Raw genomic sequence first — 24135 nt, 5'->3', positions numbered from 1 at the left:
GGCCATCCCGAGAACGGAAGGCAGAGGGTGGCTAAGCTAGAGCAGATAATTGTGTGCTTGCTTGCTTGCTTGCTGGCTTGCTTTCTACACCTTCCTTCACGGTGGCCTTACAGCGAGAATGGCGCCTTCCTCTGCCAGAAGTAGAAGGCACGACGAAGGTCACGGTTCTTCTACCGGTACGTCTATCTTCTGTTATCTACTTACCTAGGTAGGTAGTTAGGTATATAGGTAGGTACCTGGACCATGGCATAAGATGTAGGTAGAGGTACCGGTCGATAAGACATATCACGACTCAAAACCCTTAGGTATCTAGAGACCTAGGTAGGTATCTCCCCGCCGAGTCATCCAAGCAGAGTGACGGCTGTCGGGGTGTGTGTAAATAAGGTGACGGAGTCGCACTCGGAAAATCAGACCACCTCTCCCCCTACACACACACACACACCAAACGCGACCAACCAGCTTCCCATGACAGCACAACCTGCAGAGAATACCCGCAAATTCCTCAGCTCATCTGCTCTGCAGCTGTCTCCTCAGTCCTGTTTTCCTCTTGGCTGAAGTCGCACTTGTCTCAATCTTCTGGCTCCGCTTCGCCCGGAAATTGCGACCACCAGACGCGCCCTTATATGCCCAAGGATGGATGGCATGCTTTGTTCCCCCCGCGTCGCCAGCCCATTGGGCCCCCGGCCATGGAGCGACGCGAGGCATGTCTCCGGCTCTGCTGTTCTCTGGTGAAGAGAGCCTGGAAACCCTTACACTGAGGCCTTGCTGGGAACACATGCGTATCACAACGCTCCGCACCTTCGCAAAGCCCCTCCCCCTGCTAACATTTCCGTTTCCGCAGCCTACACACAACCTTTACCCTCCCACCCCGGCAAGAGCCGTCTAAATCAGCTGATGGCTCCTCAGTCTTCACGTACGTTGCGCTGTTGCTGTCGCCTGCTGCCCGGCTGGGATCGGTGCCAAGACTGTGAGTATCAACCTCAAGCGAGGAGCCCGTCATTCCGCCGCTGAGCAGAATGGCCGCATGTCGTCCCTATCCTATAGCCTGCTGTGTGCAGATGAATACCTATAAAGACCACGCTTCCTCTGACTTCGTTCAGTCTTCTGTAATCCTAGACAAATCACCACTTCAAAGACATCTTGGCCTGCACACATCAACACACGACTCACCCATCGCTTGCACACCTCCCTCCATAATGACCGACAAGGAGGCCGAGTCCATCAGCCCCTATGGCCCAGCCCGGTCCACAGTCAAGGACGAGCCGCTCTCCAAAGAGGATATCAAAAAGTACAATGACTTCTTCAAGGCGAGCTTGTACCTGTGCCTGGGTATGATCTTCCTCAAGGAGAACCCCCTCCTCCGGGAGCCTCTCAAGAAGGAGCACATGAAGTTAAGGCTGCTCGGCCACTTCGGATCCGCTCCCGGTCAGGTCTTTACCTGGATGCACTTCAACCGCCTTATCAAGAAGTACGACATTGACTCCATTTTCATCTCCGGCCCCGGTCACGGCGCCCCCGCCGTCCTCTCTCAGTCATATCTCGAGGGCGTCTACTCTGAGGTCTACCCCGACAAGTCGGAGGATGTTGAAGGCATGCAGAAGTTCTTCAAATCCTTCTCTTTCCCCGGCGGTATCGGCTCTCACGCCACGCCCGAGACTCCGGGTTCTATCCACGAGGGCGGAGAGCTCGGCTACTCCGTCTCTCACGCCTTCGGTGCCGTATACGACCACCCCAATCTCATCGCGCTGACCATGGTCGGCGACGGAGAGGCCGAAACGGGCCCCCTGGCTACCGCGTGGCACAGCACAAAATTCCTAAACCCCATTGTTGACGGTGCCGTCTTGCCAGTCCTTCACTTGAACGGCTATAAGATCAACAATCCCACCATTCTGGCCAGAATATCCCACAAGGAGCTCGAGAACCTGTTTCTCGGCTACGGTTGGCAGCCTTACTTCGTCGAGGGTGACGATGTCGACACCATGCATCAGGCCATGGCGGCTACCCTGGAGCACTGCGTCCTCGAGATCCGTAAGTTCCAGAAGCAGGCCCGCGATTCCGGCAAGGCCTTCCGCCCCATCTGGCCCTTGATTGTGCTCCGCAGCCCCAAGGGCTGGACTGGCCCCCGCAAGATTGACGACAACTACGTGGAGGGCTATTGGAGAGCTCACCAAGTGCCCGTCCCCAGTGCGGCCACCAACCCCGAGCACCTGAAGGTTCTCGAGAAGTGGATGCGCAGCTACGAGCCCGAGTGGCTCTTCGAGGACGGCCGCATCTCAGACGAACTAAAGGCGCTTTGCCCTACCGGCAACCGCCGCATGAGCGCCAACCCGGTCGCCAATGGTGGCCTTCTGAGGAAGCCTCTCAAGCTTCCCGACTTCAGGAACTACGCCATCAAAGTCGACAAGGCTGGCGGCACCACCGCTGCCAGCATGAACAACATGGCCACCTACCTGAGGGACGTCATTGCCCTGAACCAGAACAGCTTCCGACTCTTCGGGCCTGACGAGACCGAGTCCAACAAGCTCGGTGCCGTCTACGAGGCCGGAAAAAAGGTCTGGATGGGCGAATACTTTGAGGAGGATGCCAACGGAGGCAACCTGGCCCCGGAGGGACGCGTCATGGAGATGCTCTCCGAGCACACCTGCGAGGGTTGGCTCGAAGGCTACATCCTGACCGGACGTCACGGACTGCTCAACAGCTATGAGCCGTTCAGTAAGTCACCCAATCGACCCCCTGCATATACTAGTCTTGGTTCGGTTTCCCGCTGACCGTGTCTAGTCCATGTCATTGACTCCATGGTCAACCAGCACTGCAAGTGGATCGAGAAAGCCCTCGAGGTCGAGTGGCGCAACAAGATTGCCTCTCTCAATATCCTTCTGACGGCCGTCGTCTGGCGCCAGGACCACAACGGCTTCACGCACCAGGACCCCGGCTTCCTCGACGTCGTCGCCAACAAGAGCCCCGAGGTCGTCCGCATCTACCTGCCGCCCGACGGGAACTGTCTGCTCTCCACCATGGAACACTGCCTCGCTTCATCCAACTACGTCAACGTCATTGTCGCCGATAAGCAGGATCACCTACAGTACCTGACTATGGACAAGGCGATTGAGCACTGCACCAAAGGCATCGGCATCTGGCCGCAGTTCAGCACCGACCAGGGCGAGGATCCCGACCTCGTCATGGCCTCGTGCGGCGACATCTCGACCCACGAGTCCCTGGCGGCCATCGACCTGCTGCTCCAGCACTTCCCCGACCTCAAGATCCGCTGCGTCAACTGCGTCGACCTCTTCAAGCTCATCTCGCACGAGGACCACCCGCACGGCCTTACCGATGCCGAGTGGGTTGCCCTCTTCACCGATGACAGGCCGATCATCTTCAACTTCCACTCCTACCCTTGGCTGGTCCACCGCCTCGCGTACAAGCGGCCCGGCAACATGAACCTCCACGTCCGCGGCTATAAGGAGAAGGGCAATATCGACACGCCCCTCGAGCTCGCAATCCGCAACCAGACGGATCGGTTCAGCCTCGCCATGGACGCCATCGACCGCATGCCCCGGCTGCACAACCGCGGCGCCGCCGCCCGCGAGACACTGCGCAACCAGCAGATCGCCGCGCGCATCGAGGCCTTTGAGACGGGCATGGACCCTCCCTTCCTCAAAAACTGGTCCTGGTCCCACAACAGCCTGTGGAAGCAGACCGCGTCCAGAATCACCAGCTAGACCTGGTTGTCAGGACGAGGTTTCTTCCGTCTAAACTTCGAATATTATATTTCATATTTAGTTACCGATTGACGAAACGGCGTTCCTCGAACAGATTGGGAAATGCCAAAATTTGTGGAATTCCCATATGGAATAGTCTTACGGCGGTGCTCTCTCTCACTCACTCTCAACAAGTTTTTTCTTTTTGGTCTTTTTATAAAGTGATATATATACTATACTCTTCCTCAATGTTAGGCATATATATATATATATATATATATGCACGCATATTACAACACTTGGCTTAATTGATATTCAGTGCTCGGCAAACCAAGTGAACCCCTGTGGGCGCATCTCGTTAATCAAGTCCAATATTCATAGCGCGTTCTTTGGTATCTAGTAAAATAACTACGCTCTCGCAGACACAGGCCCCTCACCCCCCCTCTCAACATCTGGCCGCCTCGACCGGAGAATGCATGTTGACATGGAGCAATGACTTTGTACACACATATCCCTTTCCCGCACTCCGGTACAAATAGGTTACCCGGACGAGAGCTGATGCGCTCTCGAGACTCCTTAAACGCCCTCCGCCCCCCCCTCTTTTTTTTTTCCCTTTCTCGATGCCCCTTGTGCACATGATAAAACCCCCCTGGAAGGGAGGAAAAAAACCACTCTGCTTGACTCGTTTGGCGTGGGTAAAAGGTCCCTTAGCCACAGATCCTTCACACGCCCGGCAAGATTTACCAGAAAAGGGGGGGGGGAAAGCAGAGGGAGAAGAACAAAAAGACGAAGAAAACAGAAACGAAGAGACAGGAAAAAAAAAGTAGAAGATATGAAAAAAAAAAAAGTACACCAAGTAATGCGAAAAAAGGGGAAGCAAAAAAAAAAAAAAAAAAAAGAACAATCTTGCCGTCGCCTCTCCCCGTAATTTCTTTTTTGCTTTCATACAACGTGGCGCGTTATACCGTCATGACGTTTCATCTAGCCCCCCTCCCCGTGTTGGCCATCGCCGTATCGACGTGCCCTTCTCGGTCCAAGAAGCTACTTCGGTATTCCTGTGCGCCCGACATCGCCTTCTTGGGCCCAGCCTCTCCGCCCAACCCCATATGCGATTAAGCCCCCCCCCCCTCTCTCTTCTCTATCCGGCGTTTGGGCTCACCAGCACCGAAGCTTCCTCCATATCGACCCCATGCTAGTCTTGCCGCTGCGACTCGAGTCCCGTACGCCCGAGCCGTGCTTCTCGTTCTCGCTGCCTGCGGGCAAGGGGCTCAGGGGCTTCGTCATGCCGCGGCGGTCCATCTCCATGTTCTCGTTGACGCCCAGCTCGGCCATCCGCCGGGCCTCGACCACGCGCCGGACGATGAGGGCGAAGGTCTCCTCGATGTTGACCTCGAGCCGCGCGCTCGTCTCCATGAAGCCGCACCCGTGCCGGCGCGCCCAGTCGAGGCCCAGGGCGGCGGACACTTCGCGGGACTCCTGTAGGTCGCACTTGTTGCCGGCGACGATCTTGACGGGCGGGACGGTCTTGGCGCCCGGCGCCACCGAGACCGTGTCGCGGTACGAGGCAGGGGTGAGGCCGGCACGCTTTGCGCGGTCGGCGTTGTCGAGGCGGGTCTCGGCCTCCATGTCGATCAGGTCGTTGAAGTACTGGAGGGCGTCGAGGGAGTCGCATGAGGTGATGTCGTAAACGAGCAGGAAGGCGTCGGCGCCGAGGTTGGACGAGGCCCACATGCCGCGGTATTCCTCCTGGCCGGCCGTGTCCGTCAGCGACAGGTGGTAGTTCTGGCCGTCGATCTTGCGGGTGATGGAGTACGAGTCCTCGATGGTGGGGTCGTATTCGGAGGTCCACTGCGAGCGTACGAGGCGGAGGGTGATGGAGGACTTTCCGCAGCCGCCATCGCCGCAGATGGTGATTGAGATTGGTACCGGGGGTTGCTGAGAGGTTGACATTGTGAGATGGATGTTGGTTTGATTTCCCTCGTAATCTCGGAGGCGAGCTCAGTTGCAGGGATCGATGTCGGCGGTGGTGCAGGTCGTCCTCGGGTGTGTGTCGTGACGCGTCGCGTGTAACCGTTTGGGAATTGTGAGCGTCGGACTTTGGACTCGGTTGGTTTGCGACGTAAACTCCACGATGGATGTTGAGCGAAGCGAGATCGAGGGTAGCGGAATATGAGTAGGTCCCCGCGAGGTGTTCCCAGGAGGACACCAAGCTTTTACGGAGGGGTCAACACACGTGGAGTGAAAGTTAAATATGGAAAGAATGACCAGTCGGGCAACAAAAAGGTAGGCGAGGTCAGATAAGAGACGGACAACCCTTTTTTTTAGGTGGTAGGTGGTGGTGCTGCGGCTGTTACTTCGCTTCGTTTTGGCTCTCAGACCACGCGGGCACGGTTTGACCTTGTTACTACTAGTCCGAACCAGGATTAAATCAAGAAAAAGAAAAGAAGGGTTGTGGCGTCAGGTTGGCGGGAGCGGCCTCCAAAAAAAAAAAAAAAAAGAAAAGAAAAAAAAAGAAGAAGGATCGTCCGTTTGGGACTGCGTGTAATAGTAGCGCGAGATGGATGGAAGAGAAGGAAAACGATGCAGGAGTCGCGTGGGTGAGTGAGTAAGTGGGTGCGTCCGTGTGGTGTTGTTCCAGCAGCTTCTCTGACGCGGTCTGCGTCGTGACGCGGGTGTGGTTGTGTTGCTCGCGACGGACGGTGTTGAGTTGATGTGGTATTGGAGATTTGGTCGTCGGGAGGTCGGAGGTTGGAGGTTGTATTTGGAGATTAACGTTGAGGATATTCGGCCCGTTGGGTTGGCGGCGCGCGAGAGATGGAGGCGTTGCAGTGGGAAAGCGGATCAGAACGCCACTTGGGGTGGTGGTGGACGCAAATAGTTTTGAAAGGGCTTCCTCTGTATATGAGGAGCGGGTGAAACAAACCACTTGCTTTTGTTGTGGGAGAGGGAAGCTTGCGCAGGGGAAGGAGGGGGGTGAAAGGGGAGAAGAGGATGAGAGGATTTCGTTGGTCAATCGCGTCCAACTACCTAGGTAAGCCAGCGTAGGTAGGTAGCGTGCAGATGCGGGCGACAGATGGATAATTAGATGGATGGTTTGGGAGTGCAGATGAGGAGGTGTGAGGGAGATGGATGATGTTGGCTGAGCTAGCCGGATATACCTAATGATGTGATGACGGTGTGCTGGGATTTGTTATACCTGCAGGTAAGGCGTGGATGATGAGGTGGGGGTGCGGGTGGGGTGGGTGGCTTTGCGTATATGTACACACTATAAGTGTGGTATTGTATGTAAGTATGTGCACGGGGTTGTGTGTGTGTGTGTGTGTGTGTGGGAAAGGTCGAGGTTGATCGAACGATGATGGTGGTGGTGGTGGGATCGGATTGGATTGGATTCGTAGGTTTAGTTAGGTATCCGTGTAGGGGAGGTACCAGGGTAGTGTCGGGATGACGAGACTGGGCACCAAGGGGAAAGGAGGGCGAGTGTGAATGGGAGGACAGGCTGGATTGATTGATGAACATGGACATGGACCCCTTTTTTGGGGGCGGGAAGGGCATGAAAAAGTCCGAAGAGGAGGTGAGGAAGATGCGTAACGTAGTATTTGGTAGTAGATTGTAGTGATGCTGAGGGAAGTATCCGTAGAGTCGACACTGCCTCCCCTCCCCCCCCCCCTTCTCAGTGACCGAGTTAATCAGTCAATTATTCAGTCAGTTATGCAGTCAAGTCGGACACACTGCACTTGCTCCTCCAGCTCCTCGACGGAGGGGACACGAGACAGGCAGGGTATAAGATTGGAAAAGCAATACCGGCCAGACCAGACAAGACCAGGGGAAATGGCTGTTGCTATTTTGTTCCCGTTCTTTCTTTCCTTCTTTCTTCTTGTCTGTCCTTCTCCCTGGCTGGTGTTGCTCCGCCTTTCTTGTTGGTTTTTTTTTTCCCCTTCCTTGATTACTGTATCTTATTGGTCTTCTCATTTGTCGGCATCTGGGGCCGGAGAGGGAGAGAGCATAGGGTTACTTACTGGTAGCTAGCTTGCTGTAGGTGGGTATGGACGGGATGGGTGATGTTTACAGGCCCGCCCACCTTAAGAGAAATGGGACGGATGCTCGAGCCTCGTGGTCCCCTCTTTCTGGGAAATGATGGGAGGAGAACGAGGGGAACGAGGGGAGGGATGAAGCTTGTTAGACGGCAACAGGAGTTTCGATGAACATGTCCAGTGCTGCGCGGCTCCTCTTTTCCCAGACGTTGCGGCCGTCGGCCACTTTGCAGAATGAATGGTCTCGTGTGTTTGACGTCGCGGGGTGCCAAATGTGAGGAAATATGCAAGTCATGTGATGATGAACAAACCGAACGAACCTACCTATCTATACGGAAGTATGCCATGTCAAAGATGCTGGCTGCTTGCCCGGTATCACTGTCAGTGCGGCGACCGGGGGTGGGGGGGGGTGGAGAGTTGCCACCACAAGACAAGAGATGGAGAGATGGGAGACGGTGTGGACAGAAAAGTGATAGAGAGAGAAACGCACGCGCGTTAGTGTTCTTGCTATTGATAGGCGGGCCAAGGGGGGAGGATCTGAGCGCCAGCATCGAACCGTCACGATGGCACCTCCTAATCGACCAAATGATCAAAATCGAACCGTTTTCCCATAGCATCCGTCCTATATAGTGTATATTACCTACCGGACGGGATATTCTTTTCGGAATGGCCGTGGGTAGGGGAGAGAACCCCCCCCCCCCCCCCCCCCCTTTCGCGGCATGACACTGATTTGCAATGATGGCAGCACGAGACTGAACGCCGGCTGTGTACTATTTGGGGGTGAGCTGGGATGGGCTGGGTGCGCCAGGTGGGCGATGATGCAAAAGTCTTTAACCTCCTCAACCACTCCTTTCCCCCCCCTCCGGGTGAGGCAGATGATCGTCCGTGACCACCTGAAGGGGAATCTCAGGAGGAGCCGAGGCCAGGAAACAGGAATTACCCGCCGATGAGACCCCCCCCCCCCCCCAAACACCACCCCCTTTCCCCATTCCGCCTAGCCGGTTGAAACACGCAGCTTGCTCCCCCCCCAATGGGCGTTGGTGGCGTTGATGCCCTTCCGAACGGCAACGTCTTTTTACCAATTTTTTGATTTCTATTTTTTTTTTTTTTTGCTTTATTTTCTATTTTTTTCCCCTTTCCTCAAGAGCCGATTCCGTGTGGACATGATATGCAATGCAAGCCTGCTCTTGCTCTGCAGGAATGACGGATGAATGAATGAATGAATGAATGAATGAATGAATGAATGGATGTCTTCAGCGCGGATGCCATGGACGCCTATGTTTAAGCCCTTTGGGTCTTTTGGTCCTCATGGTCGCTTGGTTAACCAGAAGCTGGGCTCCGTATCCGGTCCTTCAGCTTCCGGGAGAAACAAGACAACCGAGGTGAGACGTCGCTGTCTCGTCCGTCATCCCCTCCCATCCTTTCTGGGGCATTCTGTGTCCTCTTGTCCGCCGCTGAACATGATACCACGTGTGTCTTCCGGCATCGGCCTGTAGCAAACGGGGTTCCCTCGTGGTCGCCCCGCAAGCCAAGGCACGTTGCCTTACGGCCCTTACCTTACCTGCCTTGCCTTGCCTTACCTTACCTTACGTAGCTTGATACCCAGACGTATGTATGTAGGTACTGGTAGTGCAGAGCCTAGGTACGGATACGTGGCGCGTCAAGGTACGTCCCGCGCTCGCGCCGTCTGACATGCAGCAAAAGGGGGGGGATGGAAAGGCTGCAGCGGCAACCAGGGCATGTGCATCCGCGGGGAGGGGCACAGCGACTGCAAACCCCTACTCGTTTTTATTTAATTTATTTCTCGCCTTCTCCCCTCTTGATTGTCTTTGCAAGAGCCTCATCTGTGCCAATGCCCCGACGGCGGTGGCGATGACAAAGCCCGTTTCAACACGACGTCAAGTCTTATCTGCCGACATCCATCACGTCTGTCGTCCATCACTTGACCATTTTACAGAAGCCGTTAAGGGACCGGTCGGTCTATGGCGGGAGGGAGAGAGGATGATGCCGTGAACACCCCCCCCCCCCCCCCCCGTGGCACTTCATTCAAAATGAATGCCGCCTGCCTGTTGGCTCTCCTTCTTCACCCTACGCCCGGCTCTCGGTTCGTCCCTTCCCAAAAATAAAACATAGGGCGGATAGATGTTGAGCGCCTCGTGACATACAGTTCCGACGACGACCTTTTCCCCAAGGGCCCGAGCTCCCCCCTCCTTCTTCATTTACAGAATTAAATCCAAGAAATGACGATCCACAGACTCCGCGGCTCTTTCCCACTCATCACTTAAATGAATTATAGAAAAAAAAAGAAATAAAAAAAAAAGGCTTGGACGAGTATCTCTCCCCAAATAGACGCGCACGGACGGGGCCTGGTTGCCCAAAACGCCCACATCGCATCTACATCTACATATAGTACGTAGCCCCGTGGCAGCGTCAATATTTGCCGCGCACGGTATTCGCCGTGCCCTTCCACGCCATTTCCGGGCTGTTTAATGCGCCCAATGGACCCAAAAAAAGCCTGTCGCCGGTTGATGACAAGGACGTTTGCATCGTCGGTCCGTGTGGGTGGAGGAACAGCGGGGGCCAACACTAGCAGGGAGACATTACGCTGATTGCAAAGCCTGCGAGCGGTTCCAACACGCTCGATTCGTGTAGCCCTTCCCGGCGCATTCGGCAGGTGAAATGAGTTCTTCTCGCGGCCTCGGAAAGAGGGGCCATCGGCCCCTTCGGCCGGCACTTGCGGTGAGTAAGACATGGCTGACCCGAGGGCTTGGGACGGGGTTTGGATGGGGTCGATGGATTGGCTGATTGATTGCGCTGCGCTGCACACTCATTCCTGCCGTAGATTCGCGCGGCCCTCGGGAACCCAGGTTGGATTTGACGCCTTTGTCGTCCGACGAGCTCTTTGTGCACGGCCGAGAACCAGAAAAACAGGGGACGATGGCGCAATCGCTGGTTGTGGCCCGGCAATGCATCGATGGTTGGGAGAAAACGACCGTTGATTATCAAATCCGTCGGCTCCCCGGCGGCGAGAGCGGCTAGCCCGTCTGCCCCTCCCTCCCCAGCCGAGGGGGGTTCACGCCACTTTGCTCCGACGCGCCGTCATCGGGGACGTGCCACGGCCGGCCGTTGAAGAATTTCCTCACCAGCGACTGACTCACCCGGGAGACGACAGTCAGGGCAATCAATTCAAGACAGAAAAAGTCCGGAGCTTATATCGGATTGGCCGAGAAGTTTCCTGTAACGCCGCAAAGTAGGGGGAAATTATCTTTGCCGATAGTTAGTCCATCCCGGCGGGGTTTCCTGAAGTTTTTTTAAAGTGGTTTTTTTTTTTAATCTTTTTCTTCGTCTAGTGGGGCGAACTCTAACATTTACATTTGCGAAGTCACCATGAACGGCACAAACGGGCACCATGCCGCCCCTTCAACTCTCAAAAGAGCCGAAGAAGTCGAGGATGTAAGTATCCTGGTGGTGTAAGTGGGCGGTGCACACTTCCTGCATCCGATGCGTCTGACTGACATGTCTCCCCCTTCTTCCCCTGCCTGCAGCTACTCGACGCTGTTAAGGCTCTGATCGTCCCCTACGTCAGGGTGGCCGACGAGGCCGCCGGCCAGAAACCCAGCGGCAACACCTCGGTCGACATCCAAGGGGTCCCGCGCAACGTCTTGGTCGACGCTCACAAGCCCGCTGCGCTGGCCGAGAAGCTCAAGTTCTCCCTCCCCGAGGGCGACGGCCTCGGGAAGGACGGCCTGCTCGACATCGTGCAGAAGATCCTGAGCTACAGTGTGAACACCTGGGACCAGGGCTTCATGGACAAGCTGTACGCAAGCAACACTCCGGTATGTCGGCACCATCTAAACCTGCCGAGAGCTGAGCTGATCTGCTGCATAGGTTGGCGTTGTCTCCGATCTCGTCCTCTCTGTTCTGAACACCAATGTAAGTTGTCTCTTCATCTCCATCTCGTCAGGGCCATTATACTGACTGAACCCGCGATAGAGCCACGTCTATCAAGTCTCGCCTGCGCTCAGCATCATCGAGAAGGTCACGGCTCGAAAGTTTGCGAACCTGTTCGGCTTCGACGGGCCCCGGGCCGGCGGCGTCACCTGCCAGGGCGGAAGCTCGTCCAATCTGACGTCCCTCGTCGTCGCCCGCAGCGCCCTCTACCCGGAGACAAAGGCCTTGGGGAACGGCTTGCACGACTTTGTTGTCTTCACCAGCGTGCACGGCCACTACTCGGTCGAGAAGAGCGCCCTGGCCTGCGGGCTCGGCGCGTCGAGCGTCTGGGCGGTTCCGATCGACTCCGCCGGGCGCATGATTCCCGAGGCCCTCCGCGAGCTGGTCGTCCGCGCCAAGGCGGAGGGCAAGACGCCGCTGTACGTCAACTCGACGGCCGGGACGACGGTCATGGGCTCGTACGACCCGTTCGAGGAGATCGCGGCCATCTGCAAGGAGTTCAACCTGTGGTTCCACATCGACGCGAGCTGGGGAGGCTCGGCCGTCTTCTCGGCGGCGCAGAGGTCGAAGCTGAGGGGCTCGCACCTGGCCGACTCGCTGACGGTCAACCCGCACAAGATGATGAACGTGCCGGTGACGTGCTCGTTCCTCCTCACGCCCGACGAGAGGGTGTTCCACAAGGCCAACACCCTGCCGGCGGGCTACCTGTTCCACAACGTGGACGAGACCGACGACGTGTGGGACCTGGCCGACCTGACCCTCCAGTGCGGCCGCAGGGCCGACAGCCTTAAGCTGGCCCTGGCCTGGATCTACTACGGCGCCGGCGGGTTCGAGCGGCAGATCGACCACGCCTTCTCCCTGGCCGAGCACCTCGCGACGCTGGTCGAGCGAAGCGCCAACTTTGTCCTCGTCTCGTCGAACCCGCCGCCCTGCCTGCAGGTCTGCTTCTACTACGCACCAGGTGGCCAGCTCGCCGAGGACGCCGAGACGAACACCAAGCGTACCAGCCAGATGGTGGCGAAGCTCATCGGCCGTGGCTTCATGATTGACTACGCCCCCGGCGAGCGGGGCAGCTTCTTCCGCGTCGTAGTCAACTGCCAGACCCTCAAGGGAACAGTCGATGGGCTGTTCAAGGCCCTGGAAGAGGTCGGTAAGGAGGTCGCAGAGTAGAAATTTTGGCCGGTCGTGGAATGCTTTCAGATGAAATAGATGACGAGAGCCACGGATATTAGACACGCACATATATGACCTGATAGACACATACCGAGAGCCATCAGCTTGAGTATGACCACACTGAGCCGAGAACATTTACACACGAATATCTCCTAAGCTATGCCTTTTTTTTTTTTTTTTTTTTTTTTTTTGCATCATCTGCCAGTTCAATTGAGAAGTGATCCCGTAAAATTAGGGCAAGAAATCGCATATAACGATGTAGAAAGTTTGATACCGAACGGACCAGCAGGTGAATATGCTCTCTCTCTCTCTCTCTTTCAAAGTCAGCTGGTGCAATAAGAAGGGGAGAGAGACTCCATCAAACAGGGGAGGGGCCTGTCTACTTAGCGGGTGGACAGGAGTTTGGACGAGTATATCCGTACACACAAGCTGACAATGCCCCCCCCCCCTGTCAACCCGAGAGTACCGTGCACAATAAACCTCAGCAGACAGTGGATTTAGTGATAACACAACTATCTTAGTAAAAAAATAGAGGCAAAAGGGTCCCAACCCAGAGCGCAGCATAGGAAACAGGGTAGGTTAGTACATTGTACTATTCCGACCCTTCTTGGTGGAGCCGTTCTAGAACCTAAAAATCTAAGAAAACTGGATTTGAACCTGAAGCCTTTAGGATATGAGGTTTATCGCTGTTATTGTGCACGGTACTCTCGGGTTGACAGGGGGGGGGACAATATCAGCTTGTCTGATCACTCGTTGGACAGTGGGGCAGAATGGTGATAAGATAAATGATAAGATAAGCAAAAGGTTTTTTCTTTTTTTCTTTTTTTTCAGTTCCAGTGTTCAGAGTCGTCTTCACTGCGACGAGTCCACTGCCGTACCGTTCCTCCACAACTCAAAGTTGCACCCTGCACCAATTCAACCTCCAGTCACGATGCCGAAGCCAAGAACGAAACGACAAGCCATTCGCGACGAGCGGAAGAAGAAGAGGAGGGAGACGCATGGGGAAAGCCACGAGGAGAACCACGACGAACACCAGTCCAAGCGGAGACGGGTCGATGGCGAAGACCGGGATGAGGACGAGGACATTCAGCAGCATGCGTTCAACGATGCGGGCGACCACCCGCAGTCGTTCCGCGGCAACGGCCCTGAGAAGGAATTCTTTGGCATGCTCGCGGACGAGGAGCAGGAATACTTCCGCCGCGCCGACGAGCTGCTCGAGCTGAACCAATTCCCCTCCCCCGAGGAGCGCCACGTCTTTTTGCAAAACGTCTACAAGGAGGCTCGGGGCAAGGAGCTGAAGCTGGCCAGCAGCCAATCGTTGTCGCGCCTGATGGAGCGCCTGATTCTTCTCTCAAACACGAGGCAGAAGAAGCAGATCTTCAACGCCTTTGCCGGCCACTTCCTGTCGCTCGTCCAGCACCGCTTCGCCAGCCACTGCTGCGAGAAACTGTTCCTCGAATCGGCGCCCATCGTGACGCAGGAGCTGGGCGGGATCGTGCCGGAGACCGAGGGCAACCTTGACGAGATGGAGGTCGAGGAGGACGCCGAGCCGGACAACACCATGGAAAACCTCTTTCTCATGACGCTGGACGAGTTTGAGCAGCACATGGGCTTCCTCCTCACAGACCGTTTCGGATCACACACTCTACGTGTGCTCTTGGTTGTTCTGTCGGGCCGCCCGCTGGACGACTCGTCCACAAAGTCGCTGCTGAAGAGCAAGAAGAAGGAGTACATCTCCGTCCAGGGGGCCACCGGTGCCTCGGACGAGCTCACCCACCAGCTGAGAGCCGTCCCCGAGTCCTTCACCCTGGCCACAAAGAAGATCATCCAGGACGCTGTGGCCGGCATGGACTTCACCGCCCTGCGCGTCCTGGCCAAACATCCTACCGGCAACCCTCTCCTCCAGCTCTTGCTGGAGCTCGACATCTCCCTGAACCACAAGAGCGACAAAAGTTCGGCGGCGGCGAGCAAGGACACCCTGCTGTACAGACTGCTGCCCGACGCCCCCGCGTCCCTCGCCGACGAAACCTCGCAGGCGGCGGACTTTGTTAACAGCATGGTCTACGACCAGATCGGGTCCCGCCTCCTGGAGACCCTCATAAGCAACTGTCCCGGCAAGATCTTCAAAGCACTCTCCCACAACTTCTTCGGCGACCGCATCGCGACGTACGTCCGCAACGACATCGCCTCGTACCCCGCCCTCCGCGTCCTGAACCGCTTCAGTAAGGACGACCTCGTAGAGGCTGTCAAGAAGATCATCCCCGCCGTACCCCTCCTGGTGTCCAAGGCGCGGTATAACGTCCTCAAGACCCTGTTCGAGCGGTGCGAGGCGCGCGGCGCCTACGAGGAGAAGAGCGCCCTCACGAGGGCGCTGACCGACGCACTGGGCTCCAACCCGAAGGACCTGGTCCTGAAACTGTGCCACCTGGTCGAGGACGAGTCCGCTGATAAGGACCAGTTCCAGCAGTCGCCCCAGAACAAGACCGCCGTCGCCGCCCACGGCTGCCACCTCGTTTCAACCATGCTGAAGACCTCTGGCAACGCCTCCAAGGTGGCCCAGAAGTCCCTCGTCGCGCTGCCGCCCGACCTCCTGGTCAAGCTCGCGACCACGGCGATGGCGTCGACGACCGTTCTGACGACGGCCCTCGCCAGCCCCGCGGCGCCGCAGAACGAGTTCTTCCACAAGGCCCTCGTCGGCGCTCTCGCCCCGCACGCCGCGGAGCTGGCGCAGTCCCAGTTCGGCCACAACGTCGTCAACGCCATCGTCGAGGTCCCCTCGCGCGGCACGGACCGCTCCGTGCCGTTCCACGTCAAACAGACCATCATCGCCTCGCTCGCCGGTCACGAGCGGGCGCTGCGCGACTCGTGGATGGGGCGCAGCGTGTGGCGGACGTGGAAGGGGGACATGTGGAAGACGAGGCGGTCGGACTGGGTCAAGTGGGCCAAGGAGGTGGACGGCCCGGCCGAGGAGACGAAGCTGAAGCCCTGGGAGAGGAGGAAGCTGGAGCAGCAGAAGGGCCCGCAGCCGAGGCAGCCGCCCAGGGAGACGGCGAAGGAGGACAAGGAGTGAATGGAGCGCTATTTCGTATGATACCCGCCATCGAGATCCAATCGAATATCTTACCCCTGACCATTCAAGCTTGATCCGCAGTCCCAGCTCGCCCGCCGCTTATTACGCACGGTTTATCCTAATTTCATATTTGTATATTGTATTGGGTTTTTTCCCTGTTGGTTTGTTTCCGTCGTCGCCAAGCGGGGGGGCGACATTGGAGAAGCTCATTGACACAAGCGAAATCATCAGACCCCCAAGGGCACGGGATGACCCTTGGCTTGCTTTTTGTTTGGACAATGTGGTTCTGCTTGAATCGCTTGCCCGGCGACGCATCTTCGTCTTCTCGTGTAGAAAGGGGCCGCCGGTCTACGTAGCGGTTGCACGCGACTAGGCGAATGGGCTGCGTGTGCCCGTTGCTGCCCCTCCATCGGTTTGGCACGCTCTGGCTTAGACGAAGTCTTCCAAGGTGATGTAAGCCGCAGGGTAAGCTGGCTCTCCGGCCGTCGGGCCCTGGTCCTGGCCAAGGCGTGTCCAGACCCAACAAGAAGCCGGCACGGAGGGGTCGTAGTCATCGTGGCGCGATAGATGTCCGTGCTGCGGGAAAGTATAGATCGGACGGGGAACCCTTCCCCCATCCAACCCCTACCTAAGCTCCCGTCCGACAAATCGACTTGTTTCTGATTCCCCATCATCGAGCCTCTCCTAGGCCTGGCTTGACCACCTCTCCATACTCGCTTCTGATGCGATGCTGGCCTCATCTACACCACCCCGGACAGCCAGGAATCCTCCCCGGCCGACTTGCGTGGTTCGATAAGAACCTTCCCTCGGAGATGAACCCGATGCCATCCTTACGCTCTCCTAGGATGTGTCATGACAAGAGCGAGGTCCTTGGGCATCTATAACCCCTGTCTTGGCACCGGCAGCTCGTTCTAGCTCCTTTCATACCCCTTGCCTCTTTCTTCCGTGAGGCGCCCGCCGGCCGTTCTCTCCTTCCGTACAGCGTCAGATCGTCTCGCTCTCGCCCCGACGAACACGATGCACCACCTCAGCCTGCTGCCCCTGGTGTTCTTCTGCATCGCGGCCTGCGCGGCCGCGTGCCTCCCCCGGAGATGCATCGTCGCCGCGTCCCGCGAGACCACGTCGGACGCGGCCGCCATCGCCGACGCCTTCGCAAGGTGCGCCAGCGACGCCGAGATCATCTTCCCCGCCGGCGCCGAGTACAGGGCGTACGAGCCCGTTGTCGCCACCAAGCTGAGCAACGTCGTCATCACCGTCGACGGCAACCTGAGCCTGCCGCGCGACATCCCCGCCCTGCAGAAACTCGTCGAGGTCAAGGGCGGCCGTCTCACGTGGTTCCGGCTGGGCGGCACCAATGTGCAGTGGATCGGCTCGTCCGAGGTACGTCCCCGTCCTTGATCGCCCCCCACCCTCTCCCCTTCCTCTCCCGCGTTTGACACCTCGGCGGCGGATAGTGGGAGGGAGAACGAGCGCGCGCTCATGCGGTCTTTCGCACAAAAACAGCCCGACGCCGGCTGGATCAAGTCGTACGGCCAGGCGTGGTGGGACCTCAACAGGCCCGGCGAGGCCGGCACGCCCAACAGCCCGCACCTGATGCAGTTCAACATCACCAACGGCGTGATGCGGAACGCCAAGTCCATGAAGCCCATCGGCTGGAGCTTCTCGATCGAGGGCAGCAACATCTCCATCTCGGACGCCGTTGTCGACGCCCGGTCCGAGGAGGGCGGCGGCTTCCCCTTCAACACGGACGGGTTCGGCGTCGGCGCGACCGACGTCACCATCACGAACAGCAGGATCCTCAACGGCGACGGCGCAAGGAATGTGCTGTTCAAGCAGGCGACCATCGGCTTCCAGACGCACGGCATGAGCGTCGGCTCGCTGGGCTCCGACGCCTCGGCCTCGGCCGACGTGCAGAATATCCGCTTCGAAGACGTCACCGTCCAGGGCGGCTTGTACGCCGCCCGTTTCAAGAGCTGGATCAGAGGAAAGGTAATGGACCATGCCCCCGTCCTACCGACCTGCGCGGTTGTTGATCCGTGGTGTAGGGACTGGCGAGGAACATTACGTGGAGCAACATCCGCGTCGACAACGTCACCTTCCCCATATTCGTTACACAAACCTACTACAACCAGGCAAGCCCGGGCTGTAGCAGGTCGAGCAGCTCGTCCGTCATGATGGAGGATTTCACCTGGGAGCACTTCTCGGGCAACATCAACACCTACAACCCCGGCGATGGATCCTGCACCACTAACGTAAGTCTTGTCCATTTACGCTCTTCTTTCATACGGAAAGGGGGGAAATGCTGATGCCAATAACGGTGGCCAATAAATAGCCTTACTGGTACAATTCGGGTCTCGTGAATCTTACACACACGGAAGCCGTCGTCATTGGATGCAGTGATGGGAAGTCTTGCAGGGGCTTCCAGACGAGGAACATCAGGATTGATCCGCAGAGTAGGACAGTGCCAAAAGTCATCTGCATGAATGCGGCTCCCGATCTGAACCCCAACTTGGGATTCGAGTGCGCCAATGGCACGTATTACATCATTTCGCGCTGATGGCTGTCTGGTGGTATAGCGTGGATTCCAGCGCAGTAACATAGAGCTCGTCATAGTCAAGTGGTATTCATTCCAAAGAGCGTCTGTTTTTTATACGAGGGGACATCGATATAAGAACCTGCTGGGATATCTAGGTCTGGCTCATCCTGTCTGGTGACCATGGCTCGCGAGCTCCTCAGACCTTATGCGTCCTTCGGCTCAAGCGGCAAGTGATGCCCTTTGTCCGATAGAACCATCGCGAGCTCGTCCACAATTTCTCTTCAGGGTCCACCAGCTGGATCTCAAATCTCGAGATCAGGGACGGCACGATCTTGTGGAGTTCCAGCATACCCAGGTTCCGCCCAAGACAGATGCGCGAGCCGCCGCCAAAGACAATATCGGCCGCGTTCCACTGCCGCATGCGAAACTTGTAAGCCTCGCCATCTTCGGAATCCTGCCGCAACCACCGCTCCGGGCGGAATTCGTCCGCGTCCTCCCCGTAGACGCTCTTGTTGCGCCCCACGATGTAGGGGTTCATGCCGACAAGGGAACCACCCGGGACCACCGATCCATCCGGGAGGGCGAGGCCGCCCTCGGGGACGACGCGCTCCATCGTCATGGCGACGGCCGGGTGGTACCGTAATGTTTCGCGGCAGACGGCTTCGAGGTAGGGAAGCGCGCGAGCAGTCGTGTGCGGCGCCGGCTCGTCGCCGGGGATGTTGGCGACGATCTCGGACTCCAGTCGCTCCCAGATGCGGGGGTTCTTGAGGCAGTGGTAGAAGAGCGCGCGCATGGTGGTGGCGGTCGTATCGGCCCCGGCTAGCACTGTACCCGTGTCAAACTGCTGTTTACCCTGCTCGCCGCCACTGAGCCTGGGAATTCCAAGAAGGACTTACAGTTGAGAAGTAGATATCCAATAATAGTGCCTTTGTCGACGATTTCCGGATGTGTCTCCTTGGAGTTGACAAAGTACTGCAGAAAGTCTGGCTTCCCGGGGTTGAAACCGTCTTCGCCCTTCAGCCGCGCCGTGAGGCTCTCAACCGCGATGCGGGTGACGTTGGAGAGATTGGGTGGCCCGAGGTGGTAGACAGGGTTCTTGTCCAGCAAGTAATCCATCCATGGCATCTGTCCGCACATGCTGAAGTAGTCGATCGTCTGGTCCCCGATGGCTAAGGTGCCGTCAAAGTCCCAGCCCTTGTCCATGTAGCCGAACTTCCTGCCGAAGGTGACGAAGCCCACGACGTCCCATGCGTCTGCGCGGTCATTTGATCAGCGAACGAACACGTTTCCCAGAACCCTGCAGCCCGGCGACGCACAGTAAGACAGCCAGTCCCCAAACACGCAGGGCTCGCCAGTGTCGACGAAGCGACGCTCGAGGTGGTCGCAGAGCTCGGCAATGCTCTTGTCCATGAGCGGCTCCATGGCCAGCACACTAGACACTGAGTAGTGGCGCACGACGGGTCTTTTGAGCCGGGCGTGCTCGGCGTTGTTGGTCTCGCTAAATACATGGTACTTGATCTTGCCATCGATGATGGTGCTACTGTTCTTGTAAAAGTCGGACTGGAAGAGCCGTGTGGCGTCAGCAGGGGGGCCGGTGATAGGCAGTCATTGTCCCCTCCTTCGATATGCAAGCAACCCACCTTTTTCCATTTGCTGTCGGTGCCATAGATGACTTTGGCCAGCTCCGGATAGTCAATGTCCAGCAGGTTAGGTCCAATACGCACGACTGGGCCGTGCTTCTCGTGAAGTCTTTTGACCCGCGGAGCGTAATCGGCGGAAATGACTTGCCACAAGCGCCACAAGTTTGTCCATCCTAACGTGCGTCAGGAGTCGGAATAACATCATAGCATCTCCACCGAGTTGTACATATGGGAAGAGGGAAAGCTCGTGGAATGGGCGGCACAAATCTCACCTGCTAGGACTGGCCCCGGAAATTTCTTTAACGGAGAGGCCTGCCAGGAAGCGAGGAACCAGAGGAAACAGCCGACGATAGGAACCAAGAGCACGACCTCCATCTTTTGCGATATATCGCTTGCCAACATAGGACGCCGATTGGGCGACGTCTCGTTGTGGGGAAAATGCAATGATCCTACTGTCTCGGACATGTCGTGAGAGTAGCGCAAGCGCCGTACGGTGTTTTGTCAATTGCAGAAACTTGAGGGATCAAATGGAAACTTAGGTTTGGAAACAGCTAGCATTTAAATGGTTATCTCGAGTTCTGTAGACGGATTGCCTGGAATGACTACAGGAGGATTGGGACCGGCTGTGGCATGCCAGATCAGCTGCCGGCCGTTCGTTGCCACAGCCTCACCAGTTTATCATCAAGAGCCTTTTGATTCGAATGCCCAGCCTGTTGTATTACAACGGTATCGCGGGGTTTTTTGACCGGGGAGAGAGGGGTCGTGCATACTAAGGTCGCTTAATAGGTCGAAAGGTAATGAGTGACACGACGCTGAGTATGTGATTCGGCAACCGCACAAGCATGTGAATTCTGGCGGGGCTGGCAACTGCTTCGGACCGATAACAAGACGATCTTTCCATTCGCTCTGGGCAGTCTGCGCCTCATTCCTCAACACATAAGGAAAGGGCTTTGGCTGCTTATACTCTTTCGTGGAACGCCGCTGAGGATGATGATCTGTCAGTTCAGCTGACAATATGTTGCACCGTCACTGTTGCAATGCATATCTTCTCGCCATATCTTCATGCAAAGATGTTACGTAGCCAATGGGAAGAGAAAAGATACCAATTCATTCGAAACTGGCTGGATTGTTGTTGTTGTTGTTGTTGTTGTTGTTGTTGTTGTTGTTGTTGTTGTTGTATTTAACGTCTGTGGCGTTCCTGAAAAGGACAAAGGACGCCTAGGGTAGCTAGCTTACATAAGCCCACCGTGCCTAGGAAATTTCAAACTAGTGATACCGTCTATACCGTTAAAGTGCCCACAGGCTCAATCAGTCTATTCCTTCCTTCTAGATATCCCTTCCTAATAAACCACCAGCCCGCCTTAGGCCTTTTGTTCCTGCCTATTATTCCAAGATACCCTCCACCCGGCCAGATTCCCTTACCCCTTCCTAACCAGTACTAACAAGTATCTAATACTAATTACTTTAGTTTCTGCCTATTCAGGGGCTATCCTAGGGAAAACCACAGAGGGAGAAAAACCTAGGGCAGCTAGTTATAGCTGCATAGGGCTACATAAAGTGTATATTTATTGCATTAGCCTAAACTCTCTAGGGCTCTGATCGCCAACGGCGGCGAAGTTGGATAACAGCCCGTACCTCGAATAAGGAGTACCTACTGCTTATGTAAGCGCATTAAGTTAAACCTTACTTAACTCGGCAGGATGTACCATACTATCCCTGTAACCCTAACCCTGATTTTAAAAAGTTAATAAAACGAATTTTTATTACACTTTTATAATATATAACCCTAACCCTTGCTTAGTCATTATTATACCCAAGTGTTAGATAGCTTATAAGCACCTCGTGAGGACCTTATAACAAAATATGTAGCGGCAGGGCAGTTATCTGATATTTCCCCTCTTTTGGGCAGCAGAAAAGTTATTTTTATTAAGGTACGTGTTAAAATAGCAAGGTTTCTCATGGGCGAACTCTGCTGATGAAAAAGGGGCCTTTTTTGGCCTAGCGCTGCATTTATTCGGTTTCTGACTAATATTTCCCCTCACGTTATCCAAGTTGGCGCGTTATCCAACATTCCCACCGTTGCCGATCAGGCCCTAGAAGTAGCTTTTATAAATCGCTTGATGTAGGATGCATCTGATTGATGATGTGTTGTGATCAAAGGGAAAAGGGTCCTGAAGTGGTAGTGTTAAGGACAGATGTGTTGAGGGATTTCTCGGAAATGTGCGCCCTGTTAGGGGTACAGGGCGCCTCCTATACGTTTCTCTAACAGGGGGGTCCGTGCACCCATGGGTTGAAAAATAAATAGAAGTTAGAGTTGCGAAACTGGCTGGATGAGCCGTGAGGGGTTTTGTTTTTGATTCAAACCGAGCACCCCCGGGTTCAGCGCAACCAGATAATAACTCAGCAGACCTTTGTATCTTCGACAGCCCAGGGCCAAGCTCCGCGTCCAATATTGAGTCGTTGCTCATCATGTGCGACTCAGGTTGCTCCTGTTTGTTACATTGGTCATTACGTGTCATGTTCCTAAACAGTAGATTCTGTTAAAACTGCAACGACAGCGTATCCTTTCCATCAGAGGGATGAACGCATGGTCATAAGAAGCGTCACCGTTCAGATGAAAGCCAAATCAGAGAGTTTCTGGCAGTTGAACGGAATCTTGTTCGTAAGTTTATTTGTTGCGCTTGCGCCCTGGAACTCTACTGGTGGAAAAATGTACAGGTACGTCACATTAACCACCCTCTTCCGTGGAGCAAATGCCTAGTGTATAGACGAATCATTGGAAAACGTAAGATGCATTATGACACGTTGCTTCTGGTTGGGGAGATAGAATGAAACACCTATGGCGGCTTAGACTATAGACTTTCCAAATGTTCTAAAAGTTTCGAACGATTTGGCTCCCTCTATTGCGTACTCTATCAAGCTTTATTGCTATGTTTAGTCTATGTTATCACAAAGCAGGGCCACTCAGGTGGCACTTCATCTAGTCAGAAGTGTTTGGCTTGTACATAGTGAACTGGTCTACGACACAAAGCTTAAGTAGGTGCTTCGTGCGTGACGTCGTGACGTCACTTAGGAAGGCGGCGTCGCCGGGTAGCTTATCCTTGATGCTGAGGAATCAGCCATGCAACAGATATTAGATTGCTATCCGCCCTTCACAGCCTCCTCCAACTGTTTCATAATCTTTGTGAGAAGTGCAGCCGGATCCATGACATTGCTGCATGTAACAGCCACGGTCTTGTCTCTGGACTTCAACCCCTGAGAGATGGTCAAATCAGACTTTGGAAGTCCCAAGATCTGCAACTAGTTCAGCGCCGATCGAGCACAGTGCGTTTGGTATCCGAAGTAGGTAGTCAAGAGCGGCATAGATGTCAGAAAAACTTTACCTCGCTTAGCAGTTTGATTACGGCTTTGTTTGCCTCGCCTTCTCGCGCCTGCGCAGCAACGCACAACTCCACCCCTCCATCCGTCACAGCCACGATCCCCTCACGCACTCGCGATGCGCCGGGCTTTACACGACATTTAAGATACAGAGTTCCCAAGGTGCATTGTTTAGTGCCTGCGACAAATCGTATCGCTGCTGATGCCATGTCAAATAATCAGTGTAGGGGTGAAGGTGTAAAAATGGTGATGGCGGGTAAATTGCCAGTGCACGTTTGGTTACTATTCTTCCGAGCTATCAAGTACAGTAACCAGCAGAATGCTCCATAGTAATTAGACTTCTGGTCTGTGCCCGACGCCTCACTGGATCTGGTTAGCTGCAGGCAAGATGCCATAAACACACCGGCAGGCAAGATACCACAAACACACCGGCAATCTATCTGCTGCCATGATTGGTGGGGGAGAAGTGAAGTAAAGGTTTATTTACGGCCAAGACAGCGTCTTTTTGAGCACCTGGTTGTCTGGGGGCCTAAAGCATCAGGACCCAGGAGTGGGTCCCCAAGGGGACAAAAGGGGGGCTTTGCACGCCCTCCCCTGCAGCCTTGGAACTTAGAAAATACACACCCTATTAGACCTCAATTTCACACTTGTTTTTGAC

The 24135-nt window shown here is 55.6% G+C and overlaps 11 protein-coding genes across 11 annotated transcripts; 5 read left to right on the top strand and 6 right to left on the bottom strand.

Annotated features, from left to right (window-relative positions):
* Positions 1-1196: 1196 nt before the first annotated feature.
* Positions 1197-3719, top strand: LY79DRAFT_526516 (XFP domain-containing protein; the record flags this gene model as incomplete). The annotated part of the gene is made up of 2 exons (XM_060555842.1): positions 1197-2712; positions 2779-3719. 2 exons carry the CDS (start codon positions 1197-1199, stop codon positions 3717-3719), a joined length of 2457 nt encoding a protein of 818 aa, XP_060408687.1.
* Positions 3720-3758: 39 nt separating this feature from the next.
* On the bottom strand, positions 3759-4749 carry LY79DRAFT_38769 (uncharacterized protein). The gene has a single exon (XM_060552912.1). The coding sequence runs from the start codon at positions 4642-4644 to the stop codon at positions 4144-4146; it is 501 nt and encodes a 166-aa protein (XP_060408686.1). The 5' UTR covers positions 4645-4749; the 3' UTR covers positions 3759-4143.
* A 104-nt stretch (positions 4750-4853) lies between these two features.
* Positions 4854-5648, bottom strand: LY79DRAFT_526565 (ras family protein; the record flags this gene model as incomplete). The annotated part of the gene is made up of 1 exon (XM_060555849.1): positions 4854-5648. One exon carries the CDS (start codon positions 5646-5648, stop codon positions 4854-4856), a length of 795 nt encoding a protein of 264 aa, XP_060408685.1.
* Positions 5649-7374: 1726 nt separating this feature from the next.
* On the top strand, positions 7375-8123 carry LY79DRAFT_569316 (uncharacterized protein). Its single transcript, XM_060559049.1, has 2 exons — positions 7375-7659; positions 7715-8123. The coding sequence occupies exons 1-2, from the start codon at positions 7407-7409 to the stop codon at positions 7732-7734; spliced, it is 273 nt and encodes a 90-aa protein (XP_060408684.1). The 5' UTR covers positions 7375-7406; the 3' UTR covers positions 7735-8123.
* A 1629-nt stretch (positions 8124-9752) lies between these two features.
* LY79DRAFT_38701 (uncharacterized protein) lies at positions 9753-10592 on the bottom strand. Its single transcript, XM_060552908.1, has one exon. It carries the CDS (start codon positions 10479-10481, stop codon positions 10020-10022), a length of 462 nt encoding a protein of 153 aa, XP_060408683.1. The 5' UTR covers positions 10482-10592; the 3' UTR covers positions 9753-10019.
* Positions 10593-11087: 495 nt separating this feature from the next.
* On the top strand, positions 11088-13044 carry LY79DRAFT_569312 (pyridoxal phosphate-dependent transferase). The gene is made up of 4 exons (XM_060559048.1): positions 11088-11182; positions 11275-11565; positions 11618-11662; positions 11723-13044. The coding sequence occupies exons 1-4, from the start codon at positions 11117-11119 to the stop codon at positions 12848-12850; spliced, it is 1530 nt and encodes a 509-aa protein (XP_060408682.1). The 5' UTR covers positions 11088-11116; the 3' UTR covers positions 12851-13044.
* A 654-nt stretch (positions 13045-13698) lies between these two features.
* Positions 13699-16006, top strand: LY79DRAFT_569310 (pumilio-family RNA binding repeat domain-containing protein). Its single transcript, XM_060559047.1, has one exon. It carries the CDS (start codon positions 13785-13787, stop codon positions 15921-15923), a length of 2139 nt encoding a protein of 712 aa, XP_060408681.1. The 5' UTR covers positions 13699-13784; the 3' UTR covers positions 15924-16006.
* Positions 16007-16037: 31 nt separating this feature from the next.
* LY79DRAFT_38676 (uncharacterized protein) lies at positions 16038-16802 on the bottom strand. The gene has a single exon (XM_060552906.1). The coding sequence runs from the start codon at positions 16661-16663 to the stop codon at positions 16151-16153; it is 513 nt and encodes a 170-aa protein (XP_060408680.1). The 5' UTR covers positions 16664-16802; the 3' UTR covers positions 16038-16150.
* On the top strand, positions 16561-18549 carry LY79DRAFT_569304 (family 28 glycosyl hydrolase). Its single transcript, XM_060559046.1, has 4 exons — positions 16561-17303; positions 17427-17912; positions 17969-18175; positions 18256-18549. The coding sequence occupies exons 1-4, from the start codon at positions 16941-16943 to the stop codon at positions 18478-18480; spliced, it is 1281 nt and encodes a 426-aa protein (XP_060408679.1). The 5' UTR covers positions 16561-16940; the 3' UTR covers positions 18481-18549.
* A 106-nt stretch (positions 18550-18655) lies between these two features.
* On the bottom strand, positions 18656-20501 carry LY79DRAFT_594182 (cytochrome P450; the record flags this gene model as incomplete). Its single annotated transcript, XM_060561660.1, has 5 exons — positions 18656-19284; positions 19356-19712; positions 19776-20019; positions 20100-20272; positions 20372-20501. The coding sequence occupies 5 exons, from the start codon at positions 20499-20501 to the stop codon at positions 18656-18658; spliced, it is 1533 nt and encodes a 510-aa protein (XP_060408678.1).
* Positions 20502-23009: 2508 nt separating this feature from the next.
* On the bottom strand, positions 23010-23726 carry LY79DRAFT_569298 (uncharacterized protein). The gene is made up of 2 exons (XM_060559045.1): positions 23483-23726; positions 23010-23393 (listed from the first exon to the last, which is right to left on the bottom strand). Exons 1-2 carry the CDS (start codon positions 23684-23686, stop codon positions 23241-23243), a joined length of 357 nt encoding a protein of 118 aa, XP_060408677.1. The 5' UTR covers positions 23687-23726; the 3' UTR covers positions 23010-23240.
* Between the last annotated feature and the right edge of the window lie 409 nt (positions 23727-24135).

Source organism: Colletotrichum navitas (genome assembly GCF_030913465.1).
Source record: "Colletotrichum navitas strain CBS 125086 chromosome Unknown LY79scaffold_101, whole genome shotgun sequence".
NCBI lineage: Eukaryota > Fungi > Ascomycota > Sordariomycetes > Glomerellales > Glomerellaceae > Colletotrichum > Colletotrichum navitas.
Note: the sequence above shows the minus strand (reverse complement) of the source record. Positions and strands in the feature narration are given on the sequence as shown.